General features: G+C 45.7%; 1 protein-coding gene across 1 annotated transcript in view; it reads left to right on the top strand.

Annotated features, from left to right (window-relative positions):
* Nucleotides 1-24,263, top strand: part of LOC116972128 (desmoglein-2-like) — an 82,879-nt gene that overhangs the window by 8,362 nt on the left and 50,254 nt on the right. Inside the window, exons 2-3 of the mRNA XM_033019486.1 lie at nucleotides 15,151-15,256; nucleotides 17,301-17,503. Coding sequence (XP_032875377.1) covers nucleotides 15,151-15,256; nucleotides 17,301-17,503 — 309 coding nt within the window. The remainder of the gene's footprint in view (nucleotides 1-15,150; nucleotides 15,257-17,300; nucleotides 17,504-24,263) is intronic.

Raw genomic sequence — 24,263 nt, 5'->3', positions numbered from 1 at the left:
GAGATTCACCACTCTCTGTGTGAAAAAAGTTCTTCTCATCTCGGTTTTAAAGGATTTCCCCCTTATCCTTAAGCTGTGACCCCTTGTCCTGGACTTCCCCAACATCGGGAGAAATCTTCCTGCATCTAGCCTGTCCAACCCCTTAAGAATTTTGTAAGTTTCTATAAGATCCCCTCTCAATCTCCTAAATTCTAGAGAGTATAAACCAAGTCTATCCAGTCTTTCTTCATAAGACAGTCCTGACATCCCAGGAATCAGTCTGGTGAACCTTCTCTGCACTCCCTCTATGGCAATAATGTCCTTCCTCAGATTTGGAGACCAAAATTGTACGCAATACTCCAGGTGTGGTCTCACCAAGACCCTGTACAACTGCAGTAGAACCTCCCTGCTCCTATACTCAAATCCTTTTGCTATGAAAGCTAACATACCATTCGCTTTCTTCACTGCCTGCTGCACCTGCATGCCCACTTTCAATGACTGGTGTACCATGACACCCAGGTCTCGCTGCATCTCCCCTTTTCCTAGTCGGCCACCATTTAGATAATAGTCTGCTTTCCTGTTTTTGCCACCAAAATGGATAACCTCACATTTATCCACATTATACTGCATCTGCCAAACATTTGCCCACTCACCCAGCCTATCCAAGTCACCTTGCAGTCTCCTAGCATCCTCCTCACAGCTAACACTGCCCCCCAGCTTAGTGTCATCTGCAAACTTGGAGATATTGCCTTCAATTCCCTCATCCAGATCATTAATATATATCGTAAATAGCTGGGGTCCCAGCACTGAGCCCTGCGGTATTCCACTAGTCACTGCCTGCCATTATGAAAAGGACCCGTTTACTCCTACTCTTTGCTTCCTGTTTGCCAGCCAGTTCTCTATCCACATCAATACTGAACCCCCAATGCCGTGTGCTTTAAGTTTGTATACTAATCTCTTATGTGGGACCTTGTCGAAAGCCTTCTGGAAGTCCAGATACACCACATCCACTGGTTCTCCCCTATCCACGCTACTAGTTACATCCTCGAAAAATTCTATAAGATTCGTCAGACATGATTTACCTTTTGTAAATCCATGCTGACTTTGTCCAATGATTTCACCACTTTCCAAATGTGCTGCTATCCCATCTTTAATAACTGACTCTAGCAGTTTCCCCACTACCGATGTTAGACTAACTGGTCTGTAATTCCCCGTTTTCTCTCTCCCTCCCTTCTTAAAAAGTGGGGTTACGTTTGCTACCCGCCAATCCTCAGGAACTACTCCAGAATCTAAAGAGTTTTGAAAGATTATTACTAATGCATCCACTATTTCTGGAGCTACTTCCTTAAATACTCTGGGATGCAGCCTATCTGGCCCTGGGGATTTATCGGCCTTTAATCCATTCAATTTACCCAACACCACTTCCCGGCTAACCTGGATTTCACTCAATTCCTCCAACTCCTTTGACCCACGGTCCCCTGCTATTTCCGGCAGATTATTTATGTCTTCCTTAGTGAAGACGGAACCAAAGTAGTTATTCAATTGGTCCGCCATATCCTTGTTCCCCATGATCAACTCACCTGTTTCTGACTGCAAGGGACCTACATTTGTTTTAACTAATCTCTTTCTTTTCAGATATCTATAAAAACTTTTGCAGTCAGTTTTTATGTTCCCTGCCAGTTTTCTTTCATAATCTATTTTCCCTTTCCTAATTAAGCCCTTTGTCCTCCTCTGCTGGTCTCTGAATTTCTCCCAGTCCTCCGGTATGCTGCTTTTTCTGGCTAATTTGTATGCATCATCCTTCGCTTTGATACTATCCCTGATTTCCCTTGTTATCCACGGATGCACTACCTTCCCTGATTTATTCTTTTGCCAAACTGGGATGAACAATTTTTGTAGTTCATCCATGCAGTCTTTAAATGTCTTCCATTGCATATCCACCGTCAACCCTTTTAGAATTAATTGCCAGTTAATCTTGGCCAATTCACGTTTCGTACCCTCAAAGTTACCTTTCTTTAAGTTCAGAACCATTGTTTCTGAATTAACAATGTCACTCTCCATCCTAATGAAGAACTCAACCATATTATGGTCACTCTTGCCCAAGGGGGCACATACAACAAGACTGCTAACTAACCCTTCCTCATTACTCAATACCCAGTCTAAAATAGCCTGCTCTCTCGTTGGTTCCTCTACATGTTGATTTAGATAACTATCCCGCATACATTCCAAAAAATCCTCTTCCTCAGCACCCCTGCCAATTTGATTCACCCAATCTATATGTAGATTGAAGTCACCCATTATAACGGTTTTGCCTTTGTCGCACGCATTTCTAATTTCCTGTTTGATACCATCTCCAACTTCACTACTACTGTTAGGTGGCCTGTACACAACACCCACCAGCGTTTTCTGCCCCTTAGTGTTTCGCAGCTCTACCCATATCGATTCCACATCCTCCAAACTAATGTCCTTCCTTTCCACTGCGTTAATCTCCTCTCTAATCAGCAACGCTACCCCACCTCCTTTTCCTTTCTCTCTATCCCTCCTGAATATTGAATATCCCTGGATGTTCAGCTCCCAGCCCTGGTCACCCTGGAGCCATGTCTCCGTGATCCCAACTATATCATAGTCATTAATAGCTATCTGCACATTCAACTCATCCACCTTATTACGAATGCTCCTTGCATTGAGACACAAAGCCTTCAGGCTTGTTTTTACAACACTCTTACCCCTTATACTATTATGTTGTAAAGTGGCCCTTTTTGATTTTTGCCCTGGATTTTCCGGCCTGCCACTTTTACTTTTCACCTTGCTACCTATTGCTTCTACCCTCATTTTACACCCCTCTGTCTCTACGCTCACACATTTAAGAAACCCTTTCCATTTAACTCCATCCTCCACTATCCCATTCGACACCCCACCCCCCTTATTCAGTTTAAAACCACCCGTGTAGCAGTGGCAAACCTGCCTGCCAGAATGCTGGTCCCACACCTGTTAAGATGCAATCCGTCCCTTTTGTACAGTTCCCCCTTACCCCAAAACAGATCCCAGTGATCTAAGAATCTAAATCCCTGCCCCGTGCACCAGTTCCTCAGCCACACGTTCAGGTCCCGTATCTCCCTGTTCCTGCTCTCGCCAGCACGAGGAACTGGAAGCAAACCGGAGATAACAACCCTGGAGGTCCTGCTTTTCAGCATTTTTCCGAGCTCTCTAAAGTCACGCTGCAGAATATTCATCCCCTTCTTTCCGACATCGTTGGTGCCGACATGCACTACCACTTCCGGATGTTCACCTTCGCCCTTGAGGATTTTCTGCACTCTGTCCGTGACATCCTGGATCCTGGCACCAGGAAGGCAGCACACCATCCTCGCATCCCGTCTGTTGCCGCAGAAACCCCTGTCCGTACCTCTCACAATGGAGTCTCCCACTACAATGGCGTTGCCTGTCTTAGGCCTTTTTGGTTTTGGCTCAACAGCCCTATTCGCATCACAAGCCAGTCCGCCGCCCAGTGTAAACACCTCTTCTGTCCCGACAGCTTCTAAGTGGGTGAACCTGTTCACAAGAGGTATAACACCCGGGGACGTTGGCATTCCATGCTTCCCTCCCATTCTCACTGTCTCCCACCTTCTCTCTTCCAGTACCTTTGGTGTAACAATCGTACTGTAGGACTTGTCGAGGAACGACTCCGTTTCTCGGACGAACCGGAGGTCATCCACTTGCTTCTCCAGTTCCCCAACACGGCCCTTCAGGAGCTCTACCTGGATGCACTTTTCGCATTTGTAGCAGCCAGAGGCACCAGCGGTGTCCTTGACCTCCCACATACTGCATGCATCGCACTGAATCAGCTTGCCTGACATCTCCTTCTTTCGTCTCCTTTCCGAAGACTCTCGAGCCAAAGACTCACACTTTTCTCACAGGGCACTTCCCTCACAAGGCCGCTCACTCACTGCCGCTCGCTAAGAGCAGTCTTGCTTAAATTGACTGATAAATTGCCTGATTTACAGATTTATAAACCAAATTCCTCAGTTTTCAACTGTTTTCCCCGCACTGACTCACTTCTCTCCTCCCACTTGGGCTAGAGCCAATCAGTCGTATCTCTTGCTAAACTCCTGCTGCTGTTGTTGCTCCCAAAAGCTATCAAGGTCTGGACTTGGTTTCATCCATTTGAATGTGCGCAGTATGATTGCTAAAATGGATATGATTCGTATCTGGGCTCATTCAACTGATGCTGATGTTATTGTCATATCTGAAACTTGGCTAAACAAAGCAGTTTTAAACAAGGATATCAACATTGACGGCTACAATGTGTATAGGACTGACCGACCCAAGAAGGGCGGAGGGGTCGCAGTCTATGTCAAATCTAAGTTTCATGTGAAGATCCGTCTCTCTACATCAGTGAGTAAGCAATTTGAACTTCTGGCTCTTGACAATGAAATCTCAAAAACTCTCCACATCACTGTCGTCGGTTGCTATAGGCCACCTTCAGCTATCAGCTGCACCTTACCATCTTTAATGGAGCTTTTATCCGGGTTGAACTTTAATGAAATTGTCCTTATTGGTGACCTAAACTGGAACTGGCTGCTACCAGCATCAGATGATTTTAAAGCATTTTGTGATTCGTTTATTTCTTTCAGATTGTTGACAGTCCTACTAGACCTAATCTGAAATGTCCGGAAAAATCTTCTTTAATTGATCTTATCTTAACTAATGTTCCTCATAAATATTCTGCTGCTTCTGTTTTTGTCAATGACATCAGTGACCACTGTGTCATTGCAACAGTAAGAAATACAAAAGTTCCTAAAACCAAACCGTGTGTCATCATAAAGCGGGACATGAAACATTTTGTGGAGCAAGCATTTTTTCATGACCTGTTTCTCTTTGGCTGGGAGAAAATTAATGTAATTCCTGATGTTGAAAATGCCTGGAAATTCTTTTATGATGGTTTTATTGAAATTGTTAACAAGCACGCTCCTTTTAGGAAGTATAGAATAAGGGGCAGGGATAATGCATGGTTCACGTCAGAGTTATCCATTTTACTCCATGAGCGCAATGTGGCATGGTCTAAAGCCAGGTGTACTGGTCTTGGATCAGACTGGTTGCTCTTTAGGCAGCTGTGAAATGCAAGCACAGTTGCAATTAGAAAAGCCAAAGCTGATCATTTCCTTACTGAAACTTCAAATAACCTAAACAATCCGTTGAAATTCTGGAAAACCATTAAATCAATAACTGGAAATAAAAATGTTATTGAGCTACCTCCATGCATTGTCAAAGACTCTACCCAAATTTATGAAAAGGCTGACATGCTTGGTTGTTTTAATGAGCATTTCATTGCCTCTGGTTCACTTTTCAACTCAAAACACAGCTCAAGGCTCCTCTGCTTGCTCTGATAGTAGTTGTTTTTTTGAGGGACAAGCCTTTACTTTTGACGCTGTTACACTTTCAGAGGTGCATAAGGCCCTGAGATGTTTAGACACAAAAAAATCGGCAGATTCAGACAACCTTGAGCCTTACTTCCTAAAGTTAGCCGCTGATTTTATTGCATTGCCTCTGACTTATCTTTTTAATCTATCCCTGGAGACAAACAAAATTCCCCTTATTTGGAAATTTGCCTTTGTTCTCCCACTGTTAAAAGGGGGGGGGACCCCACTGTGCTAAACAACTATAGGCCCATCTCCAAACTGTCTGTTTTAATTAAGGTGCTGGAATCCATTGTGAACCAACAACTGAAGGACTTTTTTATCAACTAACAGTATTTTATCTGAATTTCAATCTGGTTTTAGGAAAAAATATAGTACGTCAACAGCTGCTTTAAAAGTAGTAAATGATTTTATTGAATTTTTAGACAATAAGCAACACTGTGCAGCCCTTTTCGTTGACCTATCAAAGGCTTTCGATACTGTGGATCATGCCTTATTGTTACAAAGACTATGCAGCATCGTTTTTTTTGATCAAGCTGTCTGTTGGTTTAAAAACTATCTATCAGGCAGATCCCAGTGTGTGCGAGCAGAAGGTATTACTTCTAGCTCTCTTAATGTATCCAAGGGTGTGCCACAGGGATCGGTTCTAGGACCTTTATTATTTACTATTTATATTAATAGTCTAGATCATAAAGCTCCGAACGCAAATTTTCACTTTTATGCTGACGACACAGTGATATATTGCTCTGCGTCTACCCCAAATCAGGCTCTCTGTCAGCTCCAAACTGCTTTTAACACTGTGCAACGTAACCTGTGTGATTTAAAACTTGTTTTAAATGCTGACAAGACAAAGCTCATGCTGTTCACTAAAGCTAAATCAAAGCCCTCGGACCTCCCTCTTATCACCACTTTGCAGGGCTCTGTGATTGAATCTGTGTCTCAATATAAATATCTGGGAATTATAATTGCCGATTCTCTCTCTTTTAAACCTCATATCCAGCAACTTGTGAAAAAACTAAAGATAAAATTAGGTTTTTACTTTAGAAACAAATCTTGTTTTTCTTTTGAAGCCAAAAAAAGACTTGTTGCTGCAACGTTTATGTCTGTGTTGGACTATGGTGATGTTTTATATATGAATGCATCTTCAAAATACCTACAGTCTTTGGACACGGTCTACCATGGAGCACTGAGATTTGTTACTAATTTTAAAACCCTCACGCACCACTGCTCTTTGTATGCTCAAGTTGGATGGTTTGCCCTGTCCACCCGCAGACTCCATCATTGGCATATCCTTATTTATAAGACAATCCTCGGTGTTCTTCCTTCATACCTGCAGAAGTATGTAATTCGAAAAAGCACAGGAACTTATCAGCTCCGCTCTGAGGACTTGTTCTTACTAACTGTACCTAAAGTCCGTACTGAACTGGGGAAAAGGGCATTTAGTTATGCTGCTCCCATCGCATGGAACCAGCTGCAGAATAAACTGAAACTTAAGGAGCTGGTTTCTATAAACAGATTTAAATCCCTTCTTAATGATGTTGAAGTGGGCTCTTCTGTCTGTACATGCATTGTTTGATGATGTTCTGACTATGACTCTATTTATATGTTCTCTGTTGTTTTTAAATTATTGTCTGTAACTGTGGAACTGTGCTGCTGCCTGTCTTGGCCATGACTCTCTTGTAAAAGAGATTTTTAATCTCAATGAGACTTCTCCTGGTTAAATAAAGGTTAAATTAAATTAAAATTAAATTGTGCCAATTCAACTATGTTGTCTCTTGGCAATGTTACAGTCACGTAGACTGAATTAATTGTGAAGCCCAAGTAGTCCATGATAGAGGATGGCTTCAACTTAGATTTATCTGGATGTAAGACAACCCCAGGGTTTTGAATAACTGTTTGGTAGCTGAAACAGCTAACATAGTCAAATTCATGGTCTTGCCTACCATTTAGGATATCATCAAGATATGCCATGACAATATGTTTTTGTCTTCTGAATATTGCCAGAGCTGGTTTTAGTGTCTTGGTGACACTCTTGGGCTGATGTGAACCCATTAGGTAACACTTTAAACTGCTAAAGCTGCCCCATCCAGGTAAATTTCAGGTATCTGCGATGATCCTTGTGTATGGTACTAAATAGTAAACATCTTTAAGATGAATGCTTGCCATGAAGTATCCTTTGGAATTTAGTTGTTTGGTAGTAACAACCGGTTCCATTTTGAAATGTATATACTTAACAAACATATTTAGTGAAGTTAAGTCAATGATGATGCGACATCCACCATCTTTTTTGGGTTTAGTGAATATATTTGATACGAACTGCAAGGGTTCAGGTTTTCCCATGATACCCTTTGTAATTATTCTCACCCACCAGTTCAGCTTGTTCCACTTGTTTCTTTAACGGAGAGGGGAAAAATACCCTCTGGGGTGAATGTTGACCTGGTGGCAATTTTTCTAGTATGAATTGTATTTGTATTCACTAATGCCATTGAGTATATACTGATCACTCGTGATAGACTCCCATGTGTTAGTATTACTCTATATACTGGTAGAAACCAGACCCACCTACCTCCATGGTTATGGGTATTCTTCTGTTTCCTGCCGGTCCAACGAGTGTTGCACGTCGTCTGACGTGGCGGTGACGTTGGGGGGTGGCACATTTTCCATGGGGTCCGCTCTGGGCCCTGGTCTAAAGAAGACTTTCGGTGATAGAATGCGGACCCCGAGCTTTCATCAGTCCGATATGGTAGACGTTGACTGATGGACGCGATGGGGTGCTGCTGCGTAGGAATTACTGTTTTTGGTTACTCGTCCCGGCCCTGCCCTCATGAGCCGAATGTTTTGTAAAACCCCTTGCATGTCCTTCATATGCTTTGTGAGGTTTTTGCCAAAGAGCAGTGGGTCTGGCTCAGTGGCTGGGGTATGCACACCCCCGCAATGTAGGATTTTATGGCAGGTCTTATGACTTGTTTACGAAGGTTGTGGTCATCTCCGTATTTGTCCATGGAACGAGGAAAAAACGATGTGATGGCTGTCGTCAGGCTTTTAACGGCTTTCCTGCACGTGGGGTTTCCTGCACGTGGGGTCCACCACACCTAGCAGCTCTTCCTGTTCCTGCACCCCTTGCATACTCCCGAGATCTTCAGCCATTGCCCCTGTTCTTGACCAGTCCAGTCCTGGTCACCAAAGCTATCCTCTGGAAAGGAGGAAGCAATGGACAGTGCACAAGGCACTGTGGAGGGAGTGCCTGACCCCCCTCTGCGAGAGCGCCCCTCCTGGGGTGCACCTCGCTGGAGCTCCTGCTCCAAGAGCCGCTCCAAGCGGCTCAGGCGGCTGTCTCTCCCCCGCTTGGGTGGAGAGACGTCCCCGTCCGATAAGTCGGAGCCACCGGCCGGACGCCTCTTCCTTGGCTTTACATCCAGCCCGCTGCTCAGGCGCTAGCGGGCTGGGCTCGGACGCGGTGTCGGGGTAGCGGACCGCCCGGTAAGCGGTCCTACCGCCTTGTTGCTGCCCCCGCGAGATGGAACGCTCCTCTGTGGAGTCGAGCGGGGGCAGGTCTGTTCAGGCGGCTGTCTTTCCCCCCGGGCGGGTGGAAAGACGTCCTGTCCGATAAGTCGGAGCCACCGGCCGGACTCCTCCGTGGCGTTACTTCCAGCCCGCTGTGGAGTCGAGCGGGAACAGGTCTGTTCTGTTGCTGCGCCCTCCCCCCCCAGATGGACGCTCCTCCGTGGAGTCGAGTGGGGGACAGGTTTGTTGTAGAGCCTTTCTTCTCTGCCAGACAGCAGAAGGCTCCCTGTGAAAGAAAAAGCCGACGTCAGCTTACCTGACGGTCCGTTCTTTCACCTCCATAGCGGGAGCGCCTGACTCCCGCTGTGCCGCTGTTGCTCTGCTGGACGTAATGCCGCGCATGCGTGCTGAACGGGTTCTTCACGGAATCACTCACATGACTCCGAAGTAAAATTACAATACAGTATCTCATCTCTTTTTACACGTTCCAATTTCTATTATTTCTTTCCACTTCCAAAAAAATCTGGTTGGATTATTCAGCGAATGATCAACCTCAGTGAGACCAAGTGCAGGCTTCGCACAACACCTCCACTCAGTTCGCAATAACCAACCTGATCTCCCGGTGGGTCAACACTTCAACTACCCCTCCCATTCCGAATCCAACCTTTCTGTCCTGGGTCTCCTCCATGGCCAGAGTGAGGCCCACTGTAAATTGGAGGAGCAGCACCTCATATTTCGCTTGGGTAGTTTACACCCCAGCGGCATAAACTTTGGCCTCCAATTTCAGGTAGTCCCTGCTTTCTCCTCCGCTTCCCAGCTCTCCCTCAGCCCACTGTCTCCACCTCTTCCTTTCTTCTTCCCGCCCCCCCACCTCACATCAGTCTGAAGAAGGGTCTCGACCAGAAAGTCGCCTATTTCCTTTGCTCCATAGATGCTGCCTCACTCGCCGAGTTTCTGCAGCATTTTTGTCTACCCATTCACACAAGTTTGGGTAGACAATTTCCTCACCCACTCCCTACACATTAGGGGCAATTTTACAGAGGTAAGTTAACCTACAAAGCCAATGCGTCTTTGGGATGTGGGAGGAAACCCACACACTTGCAGGGAGAATGTGCAAATTCAACACAGACAGTGCCCGAGAACAGGATCGAATACAGATCTCTGGCGTGTGAGGCAGCAAGTCCACCAGTTGTGCCACGATATTTTATTTTCCAACACACAAAAAATTATACGTTGCTAATTTTGGTTACTAAAAAAAAAGGAACTATCCATTTTCAGTCTTAAATCTCTAAGTGACACTATGTCCCCCTTTGCGGCCACTGTATGTTTTAATTCAGTTCAAGACTATAGGGCAGTGCAATGGCCACAAAGTTGCTGCCTAAAATTTCTAGAGACCCGGAATTGATCCTGAATATGGGTGCTGTCCGTATGGTTTTCTCCTTTTCCCTTTGATCGCATGGGTTTTCTCCAGGTGCTCTTGTTTCCTTCCACATTCCAAAGGTGTGCAGGAACTTTTTCAGACCCAACCCAAAATGTAGCAAGTAAGGATTTCATTGTTCTAACTGGGACGTGAGAGAATAAAACACTCTTGACTTACATCAGTAATGTGTGGGATAGAACTAGTGTACGGGTGATCGGTGGTCGGCGTGGACTCGGTGGGCCGAAGGGCCTGTTTCCACGCTTTACCTTTAAATTAAACTAAAACCAGAGGAAATCTAAAGAAGGGTCTCTACCCGAAACGTCACCCAATTTCTTCTATCCAGAGATGCTGGCTGCTCCATGGAGTTCCCCCGCACAATTAAAGCATGGAATAGTCTTCACCCTACCATAGTTACCCAACCAGATGCAACTACATTTAAGATAGCTCTTTTTTCCCCAAGAACCCTTTTTTGCTGAAGTCCAAGTCAAGTCAAGAGAGTTTTATTGTCACGTGTCACAGATAGGACAATTAAATTCTTGCTTGCTGCAGCACAACAGAATATGTAAACATAATACAGAACAGGAGATAAAAGTTCAGTCTATATAACATAGACCACATATATACACAATAAATAAACAGATAAAGTGCAATAGGCTGTTATTTTTTGGATTTTGGTAGTGGGTCCATTACAGTTTAAATTCCATTTGGAATATTTTTGGAGGACCAGGAAACCAAGAAGCAAGAGTTACTCCAGCTCCAGGGAGTGATTCTGCGTTGGTTTCAGCAGTCGCGGCGAGGTGGCGACCGGACAGCAATGGCGGCCAGATCTCCCACAATGCAATTGGAGGGAGAAAGTGCCTGACGCTGACCAGTTGCCGTGGCAGTGCTCATGTGCAGGGCGGCACATGCGCACAACCATGGCCGATGATGTGTGCTGGCCGTGGCAGTGCCCATGTGCAAGGCGGCCGGCCATGCCGGCGGATGAGGGGCGAGCGGAGACCCGAAACCCGGACGCAGATACAGATGGCGGGCGGAGAAGGAGAGTGACAAAGGTAGAGAGATAGAGAGGGGGACCCGCTCAGAGTTGAATGATGGGTGTCCCGGGTGCTTGCCAAGCCGGGCAAAATTACACGAGTTTTAGGTTGCCCGGGGGGACGTTAGGTCGCCATTGGCACCCGGGCAACCGCTAATTTCGAGTCCTGACAAAGTGCAGGTAGGTGGGACTAGTGTAGCTGGGACATGTTGGCCAGTGTGGGCAAGTTGGGCTGAAGGGACTGTTTCCACGTGGTATCACTCTCTATTTACAGCCCATTCCTGTAATAATACACCAATTAGTTACAAAATGCTGGAGAAACTCAGCAGGTCAGGCAGCATCTCTGGAGTAAAGGAATCGGTAGCGTTTCAGGTCGAGACCCTTCTTCAGAGTCTATTCCTTTTCTCTAGAGATGCTGCCTGACCCGCTGAGTTCCTCCAGCATTCTGTGTCTATTTTTGGTGTAAACGAGCATCTGTAGTTCCTTCATACACAAATTAGTTACGTTTAGTTTAGAGACACAACATGGAAACATGTCCTTCAACCCACCGAGTCTACACAGGCCATTGATCTCCCGTTCACGCTAGTTCCATGTTATCCCACTTTCTCATCCATTCCCTACACACTAGGGACAGAGAGAGCTGATTAATCCGCAAACCCGCACGTCTTTGGGATTTGGGAGGAAATTGGAGCATCCGGAGGAAACGCTTGCAGTCACAGTGAGAAAGTGGCTGTTCAAGTTGCTGAACCAGGCTGTGTTCTCCACTACACACCTATACAGATTCACTAGAGTGTTCGGCAACATACCGACCCCTCCTTTATCTTATGATGATTGCAAAATAAGAAACATCATTCTGTGCTATATGCAAATTTATCGCATGCCTGAGCCGTGGTCACTGCAACATAAATGAACAAAGGGTTCCAAGCTGAGGGTGAGACCAAGTTTCAGTTTGGATTGATTGAAAGATACAGCATGGAAACAAGCCCTTTGGACCACTGAGTCCACGCCGGACATCGATCACCCATTCACACAATTTCTACGTTATCCCACTTTCTCATCCACTCCCTCTTTACAGATATACAGATGGGCAATTAACCTCCACTCCCCAATGAAAGAGCGATGATCTTGCAAGACCCAATAGGGGGGTTGCACGTAAGGTCATTGGGTCATAGGGCTTGACGCATGGAGCTGCTCAATCCATCTGGAGGACATCCGTCACTTCCGGTGTATGTTATTAATGCAAGAAACGCGTACTTTCCTACCTGTTAAAAACCACCAAAATGTTGAATTTTTGCGCTGAAAAACATTGTGCAAGTCGGGGTAAGTGTGAGAGACATGTCCCCAACTTTAGAATTCCAAAAGTGAAGTGAAATGTAGGTAAATAGAAGCGAGAGCTGAAGGGACAACAGCAGCTAAAGTGCTCGGTAAACATTGGCCGTGCAGATATCGGAAAAATAAAAATATTGTGAATTATCGCGTTTGCTCACGGCATTTCATCAACAGTAAGGCATTATTTGTGTTTTTTCGTGATTCCTTTGGTATCTAAAAAGTCTCAGAAGTGATAAATCTGGCTGTAAATTTTTCTTCAGATGCGTTTTCATTTTGTACGTAAAAACCCACGAGAACCATGGGCGATTTAACCATGTTGTCCCTTCAGCTCTCACTTCTATCTACCGTCTTTTCTCCTCACTTTTGGAATTCTAAAGTAGGCTAAATGTCTCACACGCTTATCCCGATTTCCATAATTATTTACAGCACAAAAATTGACATTTTCGGCGGGTTTTAACGGGCCCGCTACGCTGGAAACAATGGTAAGTGCCTACCTGCAGTTCATCGCGTGTAATTCATTTGGAGTAGCGTAGCAACAGTACGGGTCATAGGTCGCGACCCGACTGCCGTGAAACCTCCCTATACTGTGGTTAGGGCTAGAGTCATACAGCACAGAAATAGCCCCTTCAGCCCAAATCATCCACGTCGACCAAGATGTCCCATCTACACTAATCTCACCTGCCCACATTTGGCCCACCTCCCTCTAAACCTGTTTAGTTTGGAGATGTAGCATGGAAACGGGACTTTCGGCCCACCAGGTCCACGCTGACCAATGATCAGTCATACAATAGTAATATCCTACACACTGGTGCGCAATTCACAGAAGCCAACTAACCTACTAGCCCACACGTCTTGGGAAACCAGAGTACCTGGAGGAAACCCACGCGGTCACCAGGAGAACGTGCAAACTCCGCACACCAGCAGCACCCAAGGTCAGGAGCAAACCTGGGTCTCTGGCGTTGGGAGGCAGCTGCTCTACCCGCTGCTCCACTATGCCGCCCTTGGCGAGGAGTGTGGGAATTATTGCAGACAGTGAGGTGATTATGGAGCAGACAGAGGGCGGGGTAGGCTGGTGAAAGATGAGTGTCTTAGATCTGATAAAAAACCACAAGATCAGATAAAAGTAAACAAAGATGGTGCCAGATATGTGACCAACAATTTCCTGGGAACACCTCCAGTCATTTATGAGCAGCAACGCCTCTTGCTTCATTAAACTGATATTGTGGCTTTGTGACAACAGCACACAAGGTGATGAATACATGTTTCTTTGTCTCTATTTTTGGTCTGAATCAGTATCTGCTGTTGTTTGTTTCTGTAATCAAAGACTTGTTCCACCCCGATCATTGCTTCTTCTCCGCTCTGAGGGACAGACAGGTTCGAGCGAGTGCACGTTTCAAGGGGCCACATGGTGTTGCAGCGCCCGTGATCTCGATGTGGTGCACCGCTCGCACCCAGCAGAAGGAACAGAGGCTTAAAAACATGCACCACCAGACTCAGGAACAACTTCTTCCCCTCTGCTGTCAGGCTTCTCCGCTCTGAACGGTCCTTCCATAAGCTAGTATGCTGACCATAAGATAGTCTGGCTCACTTCTACCCCATTGCGGACATTGGACTTTGTTGAGAGACAAGGAACTGCAGTTGCTGGTTTACAAAAAAATGACAAAGTGCTGGATTAACAACTGCAGGTCAGGTGGCATCTCTGGAGAACATGGATAGGTGACCATTCAGGTAGCAACTCTCCTTCAGAATTGTCTCTGGAGCTGATGCGCTACAATGCTGAGAACTATATTCTGCACTCTGTATCTTCCCCTTTATTCTACCCGTTTGTAACTGATTGTATAGTACATCTGATCCTATTGGATAACATGCAAAACAATGTTTATCACTGTACCTTAGTATATGTGACAATAATAAACTTGAACCTGGACTGAGACAAATGTGCTGGAGGAACTCCAGGTCGGAGCACGGAATAAAGTGCTGCACCTAGAATCTATTCATTTCAGAGATACTGCGTGGAAACAGGCCCTTCGGCCCACCAAGTCCATGCTGACCAGTGATCACCCGTACACTAGTTCTATCCTACAAACTAGGGACAATTTACAAAGCAAATTAACCTACAAATCTGCATGTTTTTTGAATGCGGGAGGAAACCAGAATACCTGGAGAAAACCCACACTGTCACAGGGAGAACGTACAAACTCTGTACATGCCTCTCGCGTGGTGTGGATCGAACCCAGGTCTGTGGGGATGTGAGGCAGCAGCTCTACTGCCCCACCACTGTGCCACCCTCTGTGTGTCTAGTACTATCTAATCTGTTTGGATAGCATGCAAAGCAAAGCTTTTCACTGTACCTCGGTACACGTGACAATAATAACCCTAAAGATCAAGATGCTGGAGGAACTCAGCTGGTCAGAGCCCAGAATAAGGCGTTACGTTTATATGTTGTCTCAGGAAGAGTCTTTTCTTTCCAGACCTACTGCGGAGTTGTACGGTGCAACTGCCAGAGACATTTCACCAGGAGTAAAGTTGAGGCGTTGCTCGCTCCGCAAGTTACCAAAGGCCAAGCGGTTCTCACAGGTGAGTGAGTCACTGATGTCAGTGGTACTGTTTACTTAGGCCTACAAAACACCTTGTGTTTCTCCACACCCTCCCCAATGAACGAGCAATTGCCTTTCAAGTCCCAATATTGTGGTTAGAGTTAGAGTCATATCGCATGGAAACAGGCCCTTCAGCCCAACTCGTCCACACCGGCCCAGTTGCCCCATCTACATGACTCCCACCTTTGGCCCATATCCCTCAAAACCTATCCTGTCCATGTCCCTGTCCAAATGTGCTTTAAGTGTCGTGATAGTATCTGCCTCAACGACCTCCTCGGCCAGCTCATTCTATACACCCACCAAGGAAATTCAGATAGTGTTCACACTCTGAAAAAGGGTCTCGACTCAAAGCGTTACCTATCCATATTCTTCTGCCAATCAGCCCATAGGGCTTATTCTGTACTATACATACATACTCCGGTGCTTTGACAAAGACAATAGACGCACGAGTTGGCCATTCGGCCCTTCAAGCCAGCTCCGCCATCTTTGTATCTTTTAAATGTTATATTACTTGTCTCAACTACCTCCTCTAGCAATTCGTTCCATATACCCACCATCCTCTATGTGAAAAAGTTGCCTCTCAGGTTCCTATTAAATCTTTCATCTCTCACCTTAAAGTTTGTCCTCTGGTTCTTGATTTCCCTGCTCTGCGTAAAGGACTTGTGCATTCACCTTACCTATTCCCCTCATGGTTTTTGTACACCATGAGATAAGATCACCCCTCATCCTCCTGCACTCCAAGGAATAAAGTCTCAGCCTGTCCAACCTCTCCCTGTTGCTCAGGCCCTCGATTCCTGGCAACATTCTTGTAAATCTCTGCAAAATTCCCGACCTCTATAACATGTAGTAAAGTGATGTGATTGTGATCTTTGGAGTGGATACAGAGAGATTGTGGGTAAAAGCATGAATGGAGATTGTCACAAAGTGCTGGAGTGACTCAGTGGGTCAGGCAGCGTCCCTGGAGAACATGGAGAGGTGGCGTTTCATGTCGGGACCCTTCTTCAGACTGATTGTGGAAGGGGGGGAAGAAAACTGGGAAAGAGGTGGGGGCGGGACAAAGTATGGTGAATGATAGGTGGATACAAGTGGGATGGGGTGGGGTGGGGGGGGTTGATCCATGGACAGAGATGAAAAGGCAAAAGGCTGTGGGATATACAGGGAGAAGAGGGGTGGGATATACAGTAGGTGGAAGTGGATGGGAGGGAGTGGAAAGGACAAAGGGATAGTAGGAGAGGGGAGCAGGTCTTGACCTCAGGTGCTGTCTGTACAGAGTTTGTACGTTCTCCCTGTGACAGCGTTGGTTTTCTCCGGGTGCTCCGGTTGCCTCCCACACACCAAAGACGTGCGGGTTTGTGGGTTAATTGGCCTATGTAAGCTGTCTCTGGTGTGTAGGATGTGAAATTGGGATGACATTGAACTAGTGTAGGGGTGATCCTTAGTCGGCATGGGCCGAAGGGCCTGTTTCCATGCTGTATGTCTAAACTAAACTAAGCTACTGGTTCAGTGGACATTCATATGCATAGGGGTAGGTATAGGTTTAAGTTTATTATTGTCACATGCACTGAAGCATAGTGGAAAGCTTTGTTTTGCATGCTATCCAAACAGATCAGATATACCATACAAAAATCCAATCAAGCCAAACTCAAGTACAATAAGCAGAGCAAAGGGGAAGATACAGAGTGCAGAATATAGTTCTCAGCATTGTGGAGCATCTGTTCCAGAGACAAAGTCAAATGTCCGCAATGGGGTAGAGGTGAATCGGACAGTACCTTAGCTTATGGAAGGACCATTCAGAAGCCTGATAACACAGGGGAAGAAGCTGTTCCTGAGTCTGGTGGTGAGCGCTTTCAAGCTTCTGTACCTTCTGCTGGACAGCAGTGGGGAGAGGATGGAATGACTGGGGTGATACAGGGACAAGTCCTTGATTATGTTGGCTGCTTTTCCAAGGCAGCGTGAAGTGTAAATGGAGTCAATGGTGTGGAGTCTGGTGTTGATGGATTGTTTTTGTACCTTCCTACATACAGTTCCGTTTCGTGACTGTGGTTTGGGGGAAAACATTCGGTGGAGCACCAGTAACGGTGACTTTGAAGTGCACAACGACGGATCCATATTTGCAACACGGACTCAACTTATCAAAGCGAAACGTGGGCTTAAAGTGCGGGCGGCCGATTTGGACACTGGTGAAACATGGACAGTGGATGTCCTGTTAATACCTTCAAGGAGAGAGGTAAGAGATTGATGGGCCAAAAGTTTTTGACTGTACCCAGAGCTTGAGTTTGAATTTAGTTTATTGTCATAACCAGTCAGCGGCAAGATTATGCATGATTACAATCGAGGGTCCACGCCCACCAACGCTCACCTATACACTAGTCCTGCACACTAGGGACAATTTGCAGAAGTCCATTAACCTACAAACCTGCACATCTTTGGAGTGTGGGAAGAAACTGGAGATCCCGGAGCAAACCCACGTGGTCACAGATAGAATGTAGAAACTGTGTACAGACAGCACCTGTAGTCAGGATCGAACCCGGGTCTCAGGCGCTGTAAGGCAGCCGCACTACCACTTCACAGCTGTTTAGTTGCCAGAGTGTATCCACTGGGGAGAGACTGGATCATTTGCGTGACCTCCAATGTCTCCTGGGTAAACAGGAGCAGGTTTCCACATTACATTACCTTAATTTCCTGCCTACCCCAGGGCTGTCTTGAATAAGACTTCCAGCGATGTAGTGATGACTAAGGTCTATCTCAACCACAATGACTCTATTCCTGCCCCTCCCTCTGATACCTGTCTGTTTACACAGCTGCAGTGAAACTAAAAACTTGATTATCGGCCAAGGGAATTCAGTCAAGCATTCATACACAGTCTCACTAGCTAGTGTCGTGACCATAAAACTATGCCCTGTAATAGATTCGGAGTCATACAGCACGGAAACTGGCCCTTCGGCCCAACCTACCCATGCTGCCTGATCTACTGAGTTACTCAAGCAATTTTGTGGGGGGGTTTTGGTACGTTTGTCCAACCTCTCCTATCAGAACTTTTCACAACTACTTAAGGCCACAGATTTAAGATTAAATGGGAAAAGTTTAAAGGAGATTTTCCTTGATAGGTTTGTTCCTTGAGAAGTTCCTTTTTTCCTTAACGGTAGTTTTTTTCCTTGAAGGTGGTGTCAGGTAGATAGGGTGGTCAAAAAGAAATTGAACAGAAATACAGAGGCTACACTGCGAGATGCAAACCACTGGTTAGCCACAAAAATAGGGTGGCCAGGTTACAGTTTGCTAAGAAGTACTTAAAAGAGCAACCACAGTTCTGGAAAAAGGTCTTGTGGACAGATGAGATGAAGATTAACTTATATCAGAGTGATGGCAAGAGCAAAGTATGGAGGAGAGAAGGAACTGCCCAAGATCCAAAGCATACCATCTCATCTGTGAAACACGGTGGTGGGGGTGTAATGGCCTGGGCATGTATGGCTGCTGAAGGTACTGACTCATTTATCTTCATTGATGATACAACTGCTGATGGTAAAAGCATAATGAATCCTGAAGTGTATAGACACATCCTATCTGCTCAAGTTCAGACAAATGCCTCAAAACTCATTGGCTGGCAGTTCATTCTACAGCAAGACAATGATCCCAAACATACTGCTAAAGCAACAAAGGAGTTTTTCAAAGCTAAAAAATGGTTTATTCTTGAGTGGCCAAGTCAATCACCCAATCTGAACCCACCTAAGCATGCCTTTTATATGCTGAAAAGAAAACTGAAGGGGACTAGCCCCCAGAACAAGCATAAGTTAAAGATGGCTGCAGTACAGGCCTGGCAGAGCATCACCAGAGAGGAAACCCAGCAACTGGTGATGTCCATGAATCGCAGACTTCAAGCAGTCATTGCATGCAAAGGATATACAACAAAATACTAAACATGACTATTGTAGATTGGTTATTTCCTACTAATCAATTGTAGTGCTTGTTGGTAGTTGCTCCACCCAATATGCGTTTTATATTAGCAAGAGATTGCTTACACCATTCAGTATGAATAGTGCTAGGAACTGTAATGTCCTGTAGATTGATGCTGTAAGTAGATTTAATAAACATGTGTTGTATCTTGATATGTGTTTGACTCGACTCATTACATGGTGTCTGTTATGAGTCATGCTTTTGTAGTTACGCCATTAGCTTTATAGTGACCCTACCTGCTTGGTTCCCGCATTATTAGAAAAATGTGCTAGCATGAAGTTACCTGTGCTATGTCGTTAATAAAGTATTTGGACCTTTATCATGGTGTAAGGCTTCAGTTATTTGGACAGCCGCAACGCAACATGGTGTCAGAGTATACAAACTCACTCCTTGCTTAATTCAATTGCTTTTATTTTAGTTTATTGGTTTTCAACTGTTTTGCAATGGCTTCTGCTCCCAGAAAACTAGAGGTCTTGGTATTTGATGAGGATCTCGCAGAACGATCGCGTGTATTTGAAGAAGATTTCTCAATCTACATTGATGCTGCTCACCCTACTGCTGACCCTGGTGTTCGAACGTCAATCCTTCTTAATTTGGCAGGCACAGAAACTGCTCGTCATGCCAGAAAGTTTCACTATGCACCGGCTAGACTTGACGAGGTTGGTGTCCAGATTGCTCCTGCTGAATCCATTAGAGACCCTGACTGCCTACTGCGCAAATTCCGACAATTATGTGAGTTACGGACTAATTTAAGTATTGAGCGGTATCTGTTTTTTTCACGGTGCTAGAGACAGGGAGAACCTGTAGAGTTATACGTTAGTGCACTGAAGCACATCGCAAGCCGGTGCGATTTTAGAGATATATGTGAAAGCCTTATTCGTAATCGTTTGATCCATGGCATCCGCAATGATAAATTACACGACAAGCTACTGCGGGATGCTGACCTCACCCTAGAGACGGCTGAAAACTGCTGTCGCTTTGCTGAAATTACTGATGCTCACATCAAAGTTCTGGAGCATTCTACTGCACGTGAAGTTAATGTTGACAGTATGTCTTATCAAATCTCTCCTCGTTTTTCTCAAGTGCCTGATACCATGTTGAGACTAATTGACAATTGCTTTAACTGTGGGGGTTCACATGCCGCTGTTCATGACCGTTGCCCTGCATATGGAAAATTATGTTGATTCTGCAACAAAGAACCCATTTTCTTAAGTGCTGTCGCTCATGTAACAACAGAGTTCAAACGAGACAATCTATTAATTCACTTGAAAACGTTATCTCAGAATTCTCACAACCGGCTCTCATGGATTTACAGGCTGCTGGCGATGGTGTTGATGTCGATGTACATGTTTTGTCTGATTTAGTGCATAAACAACGACCCCATGATTGCTTTGCTCATAAATGGCAAAACTCTTTATCTGAAAGTAGATTCGGGTGCTCGCTGCAATGTAATTTGCATGGCTGTGTTCCAAAAGTTAAGAAAAGCAGAGACTGTTTCTCCAACGACAGCATCCCTTGTTCCATTCGCTGGAGGTCGAGTGTACCCTATCAGTCAAGTTGAGTTACGCTGCAGTCTTAACTTACGTGTCCACAACCTGGATTTCTATGTGGTACATGAAAATGTAGCGTCTCTGCTGGGTGCCAACGCATGCCTAGACATGGGTCTGATTACTTTCAGCCTTTCTGTCTGTCCTCTGCCTACAGACTGTGACTTTAACCATCAAATCCTAACACACTACAAGGATTTGTTTGACGATAAGCTAGGTAGGTTGCCTGCCAGGTACATGATTACCATTGATCCTGAGGCAATTTCAGTTGTTCGTCCGGCTCATAAGATTCCCCTTGCTACGCGGGACCGTGTTCAAAGTGAACTTAACAGAATGGTGTCTCTAGGTGTGATTACTCCTGTAACTGACCCCTCGGACTGAGCCTCCACCGTGGTTGTGGCTACCAAGAAGAACAAAGACGAGATACGGATTTGTATCAACCCCAAGAACTTAAACACAGTAATTAAATGGCAGATTTCGCTGGAACATAACTCCTCCAAGTTGACCACTTTCAGCACTCCGTTCGGGCATTGTAAATTTCTTTGCATGCCCTTTGGAATACGTTCTGCGAGTGAAGTATTTCAACAAGCTATGGAGCAGTTGTCTGCAGGCTACCCATGCTCCATCGTAGTGGATGACATCCTCATTGCTGGAAGAACGGTCGAAGAACACGATGCCAATCTGACAAAGGTCTTGGATGATGCCAAGACCATCCATCGCAAGCTGAACCCTCAAAAATGCAAATTCAGAGTGAATGAGGTGAAATACATAGGCCATATATTTACCAAAGCTGGCCTAAAAACTGATCCAGTGAAAACCAGTGCTATCAACGAGCTCCCAGCACCCACAGACATGCTAAGTTTGCAGAGATTCCTTGGCATGGTTAACTATTTGAGCAAATTCATTCTGGGTTTCAGTGAAATATCAGCCCCATTGCGCCAAATTACACACAAAGACACTGCTTGGACTTGGCATGAGCAACAACAGAAAGCGTTTGAAACTCTTAAGCTGCAGATGTCTTGTGCTCCTACTCTGACTTACTTTGATCCTAAACTACCGGTTACACTGACTTGTGATGCCTCACAACACGGACTAGGCACAGCATGTCTTCAGCATGATGGTAACGGAAATAAGCCTGTTGCCTATGCCTCCTACGGGCAAAAAGCGTGTTTTAGTGGCCTGGCATGGCCGATCACATCACCGCGAATGTGGCATCCTGTGCAGTGTGCAACAGCTAGGCAACTCACCAACAAAAGCAACCATTTCTTTCACATCCGGTACCTGCACTCCCGTGGTCTATATTGGCTGCTGACATATTTGATTGACATGGCAAGCAGTACCTGGTACTCGTCGATTTGTGTTCAGGATGGTCTGACATTGATTTTCTCAGCAGCCCCACTTCCAGCGGAGTGATTTCAAAGTTATCTCGCCATTTTTCAGTCCACGGATCTCCGGACAGACTGCTAACTGACAACGGCAGTCAATTCACCAGCCAACACTTCAGGGAGTTTGCTAGACGCTGGAATTTTTGCCACATTACCAGCAGCCCTGAATATCCACAGTCTAATGGGCTGGCTGAGCGAGCTGTCAAAAGTGCCAAACAGCTCACATGGAATGTTCGCACAGAGCCAATTCCGATGTATTCCTAGATTTTCTCAACTTAAGCAACATCTCCTGTGACCCCATTTTGGGTTCACCCGCTCAACGTTTATTGTCGAGGCAGACCCGTGCTATGGTGCCTGTGGTGGATCAGGCATTATCGTTAATAAAGTCTTTGGACCTTTATCATGGTGTAAGGCTTCAGTTATTTGGACAGCCGCAGCACAAGATTGTCAGAGAGTGAGTCTTACCTACTCCGTTCACGTTTATCAGGTTTTTGTTGTTTTTAATTTGTTTATGTGCCAGTTATCTCTATCATGGCAAACTCATCTCGCTGTCCTAGTCCTCTGATCTTTGACTCTGACATTGCTGAACACTATACTGTGAGCGCTGACCGGGGTGTCACAGATTTAGTGTGAGAAGATGTTATTTCAGCAATCCGACAGGCATGCATGGCTTGATTAATGGTCAGGTCCATGTTACGGAGCAGTTCATCCCTTAACTTGCTATCAAGCATACCCCCAACAATTTTGTCACGGATGAGTTCATCGCACAGATCACGAAACTGGCAGCGTGCAGCCATGTGTACAGCGCAAAAATTACAAGTTTTGGCAGATTCCACTGGACCCAGACTCATCCAATCTTACAACGTTCATCATCCCCTTCGGCCGCTACAAATTCCTGAGAATGCCCTTTGGCATCAACTCCGCCAGCGAAGTTTTCCAGCACACGATGGAACAATTGTTTGCTGAGTATCCATGCGCCATCATTGATGATGACATTCTTGTCTAAGGACGCGACCTGGCTGAACATGATTCTAATCTGAAGAAAGTACTAGACCGTACCAAAGACATTCAGCTCAAACTCAATCCCCTGGAGTGCAAGTTTCGAGTCCCGGAAGTTACCTACGTTGGACATGTTTTCACAAGTGATGGTCTCAGACCAGGCCCATCAAAAACTGCAGCTATCAACGAGATGCCGGTTCCTACTGACGTTACGAGTCTACAAAGGTTCCTTGGAATGGTGAACTACCTGGGGAAATTAATTCCCAACCTCAGTGACATATCTGGCCCCCTGCGGGAATTGACACACAAAGACGCTGCATGGTCCTGGTCTCCACAGCACCAAAGAGCTTTCGACAATCTCGTTGCATCTGGCTAGCAGACCTACTCTCGCCTACTTTGATTTAGAGTGACACTCACCTGCGATGCGTCCCAGTACGGTCTTGGCGCTGCTTGCCTGCAGACCATGACCGATGGCGACTGCGTCTGTTTCTAATGCCTCTCACGCACTGACACTGAACAACGTTACGCCCAGATCGAAAAAGAAATGCTCGCAGTGGTTTTCGCCTGCACAAAATTCAAGGACTTTATTTTGTGTCCGTTGGTCACTATTTTGAACAAACCCATTCACGCTGCCCCAGCACGACTACAATGAATGATGATGCAACTGCAGCGGTTTGATTTCAACATTGTCTATAAGAAAGGCAAGGACATGCATGTAGCTAACACGCTATCAAGGGCCCCACGCAAAACCAACGAACAACAACTCTCTGAACAGGACCAGTTCTCAGTAATGAAGGTATCGTATGTTCCTACTGATTGTTTGAGCAGCCTGGCAGAACACACGGCTGCTGACGAGACTTTACATTTGCTGTCTGCAGTCATCCAGCGTGGCTGGCCGGATAAACAACACAGCACCCTGCTCGCAATCCGCCCATACTTCCTGGTTCGCGACGAACTGGTGTTACAGGACCGGATTATAGTTAAGGGCCACAAGGCAGTTGTCCCAGCTGTCCTCCGGGACAAGTACTTCGACACCATCCACAGGGTCCACCCCAGCATGGAGGCAACCCTACAACGGGTACAAAGCATGTTTTACTGGCCTGGA

This window comes from Amblyraja radiata, chromosome 4, assembly GCF_010909765.2.
Source record: "Amblyraja radiata isolate CabotCenter1 chromosome 4, sAmbRad1.1.pri, whole genome shotgun sequence".
In the NCBI taxonomy this organism is placed as follows: Eukaryota; Metazoa; Chordata; class Chondrichthyes; order Rajiformes; family Rajidae; genus Amblyraja; species Amblyraja radiata.
Note: the sequence above shows the minus strand (reverse complement) of the source record. Positions and strands in the feature narration are given on the sequence as shown.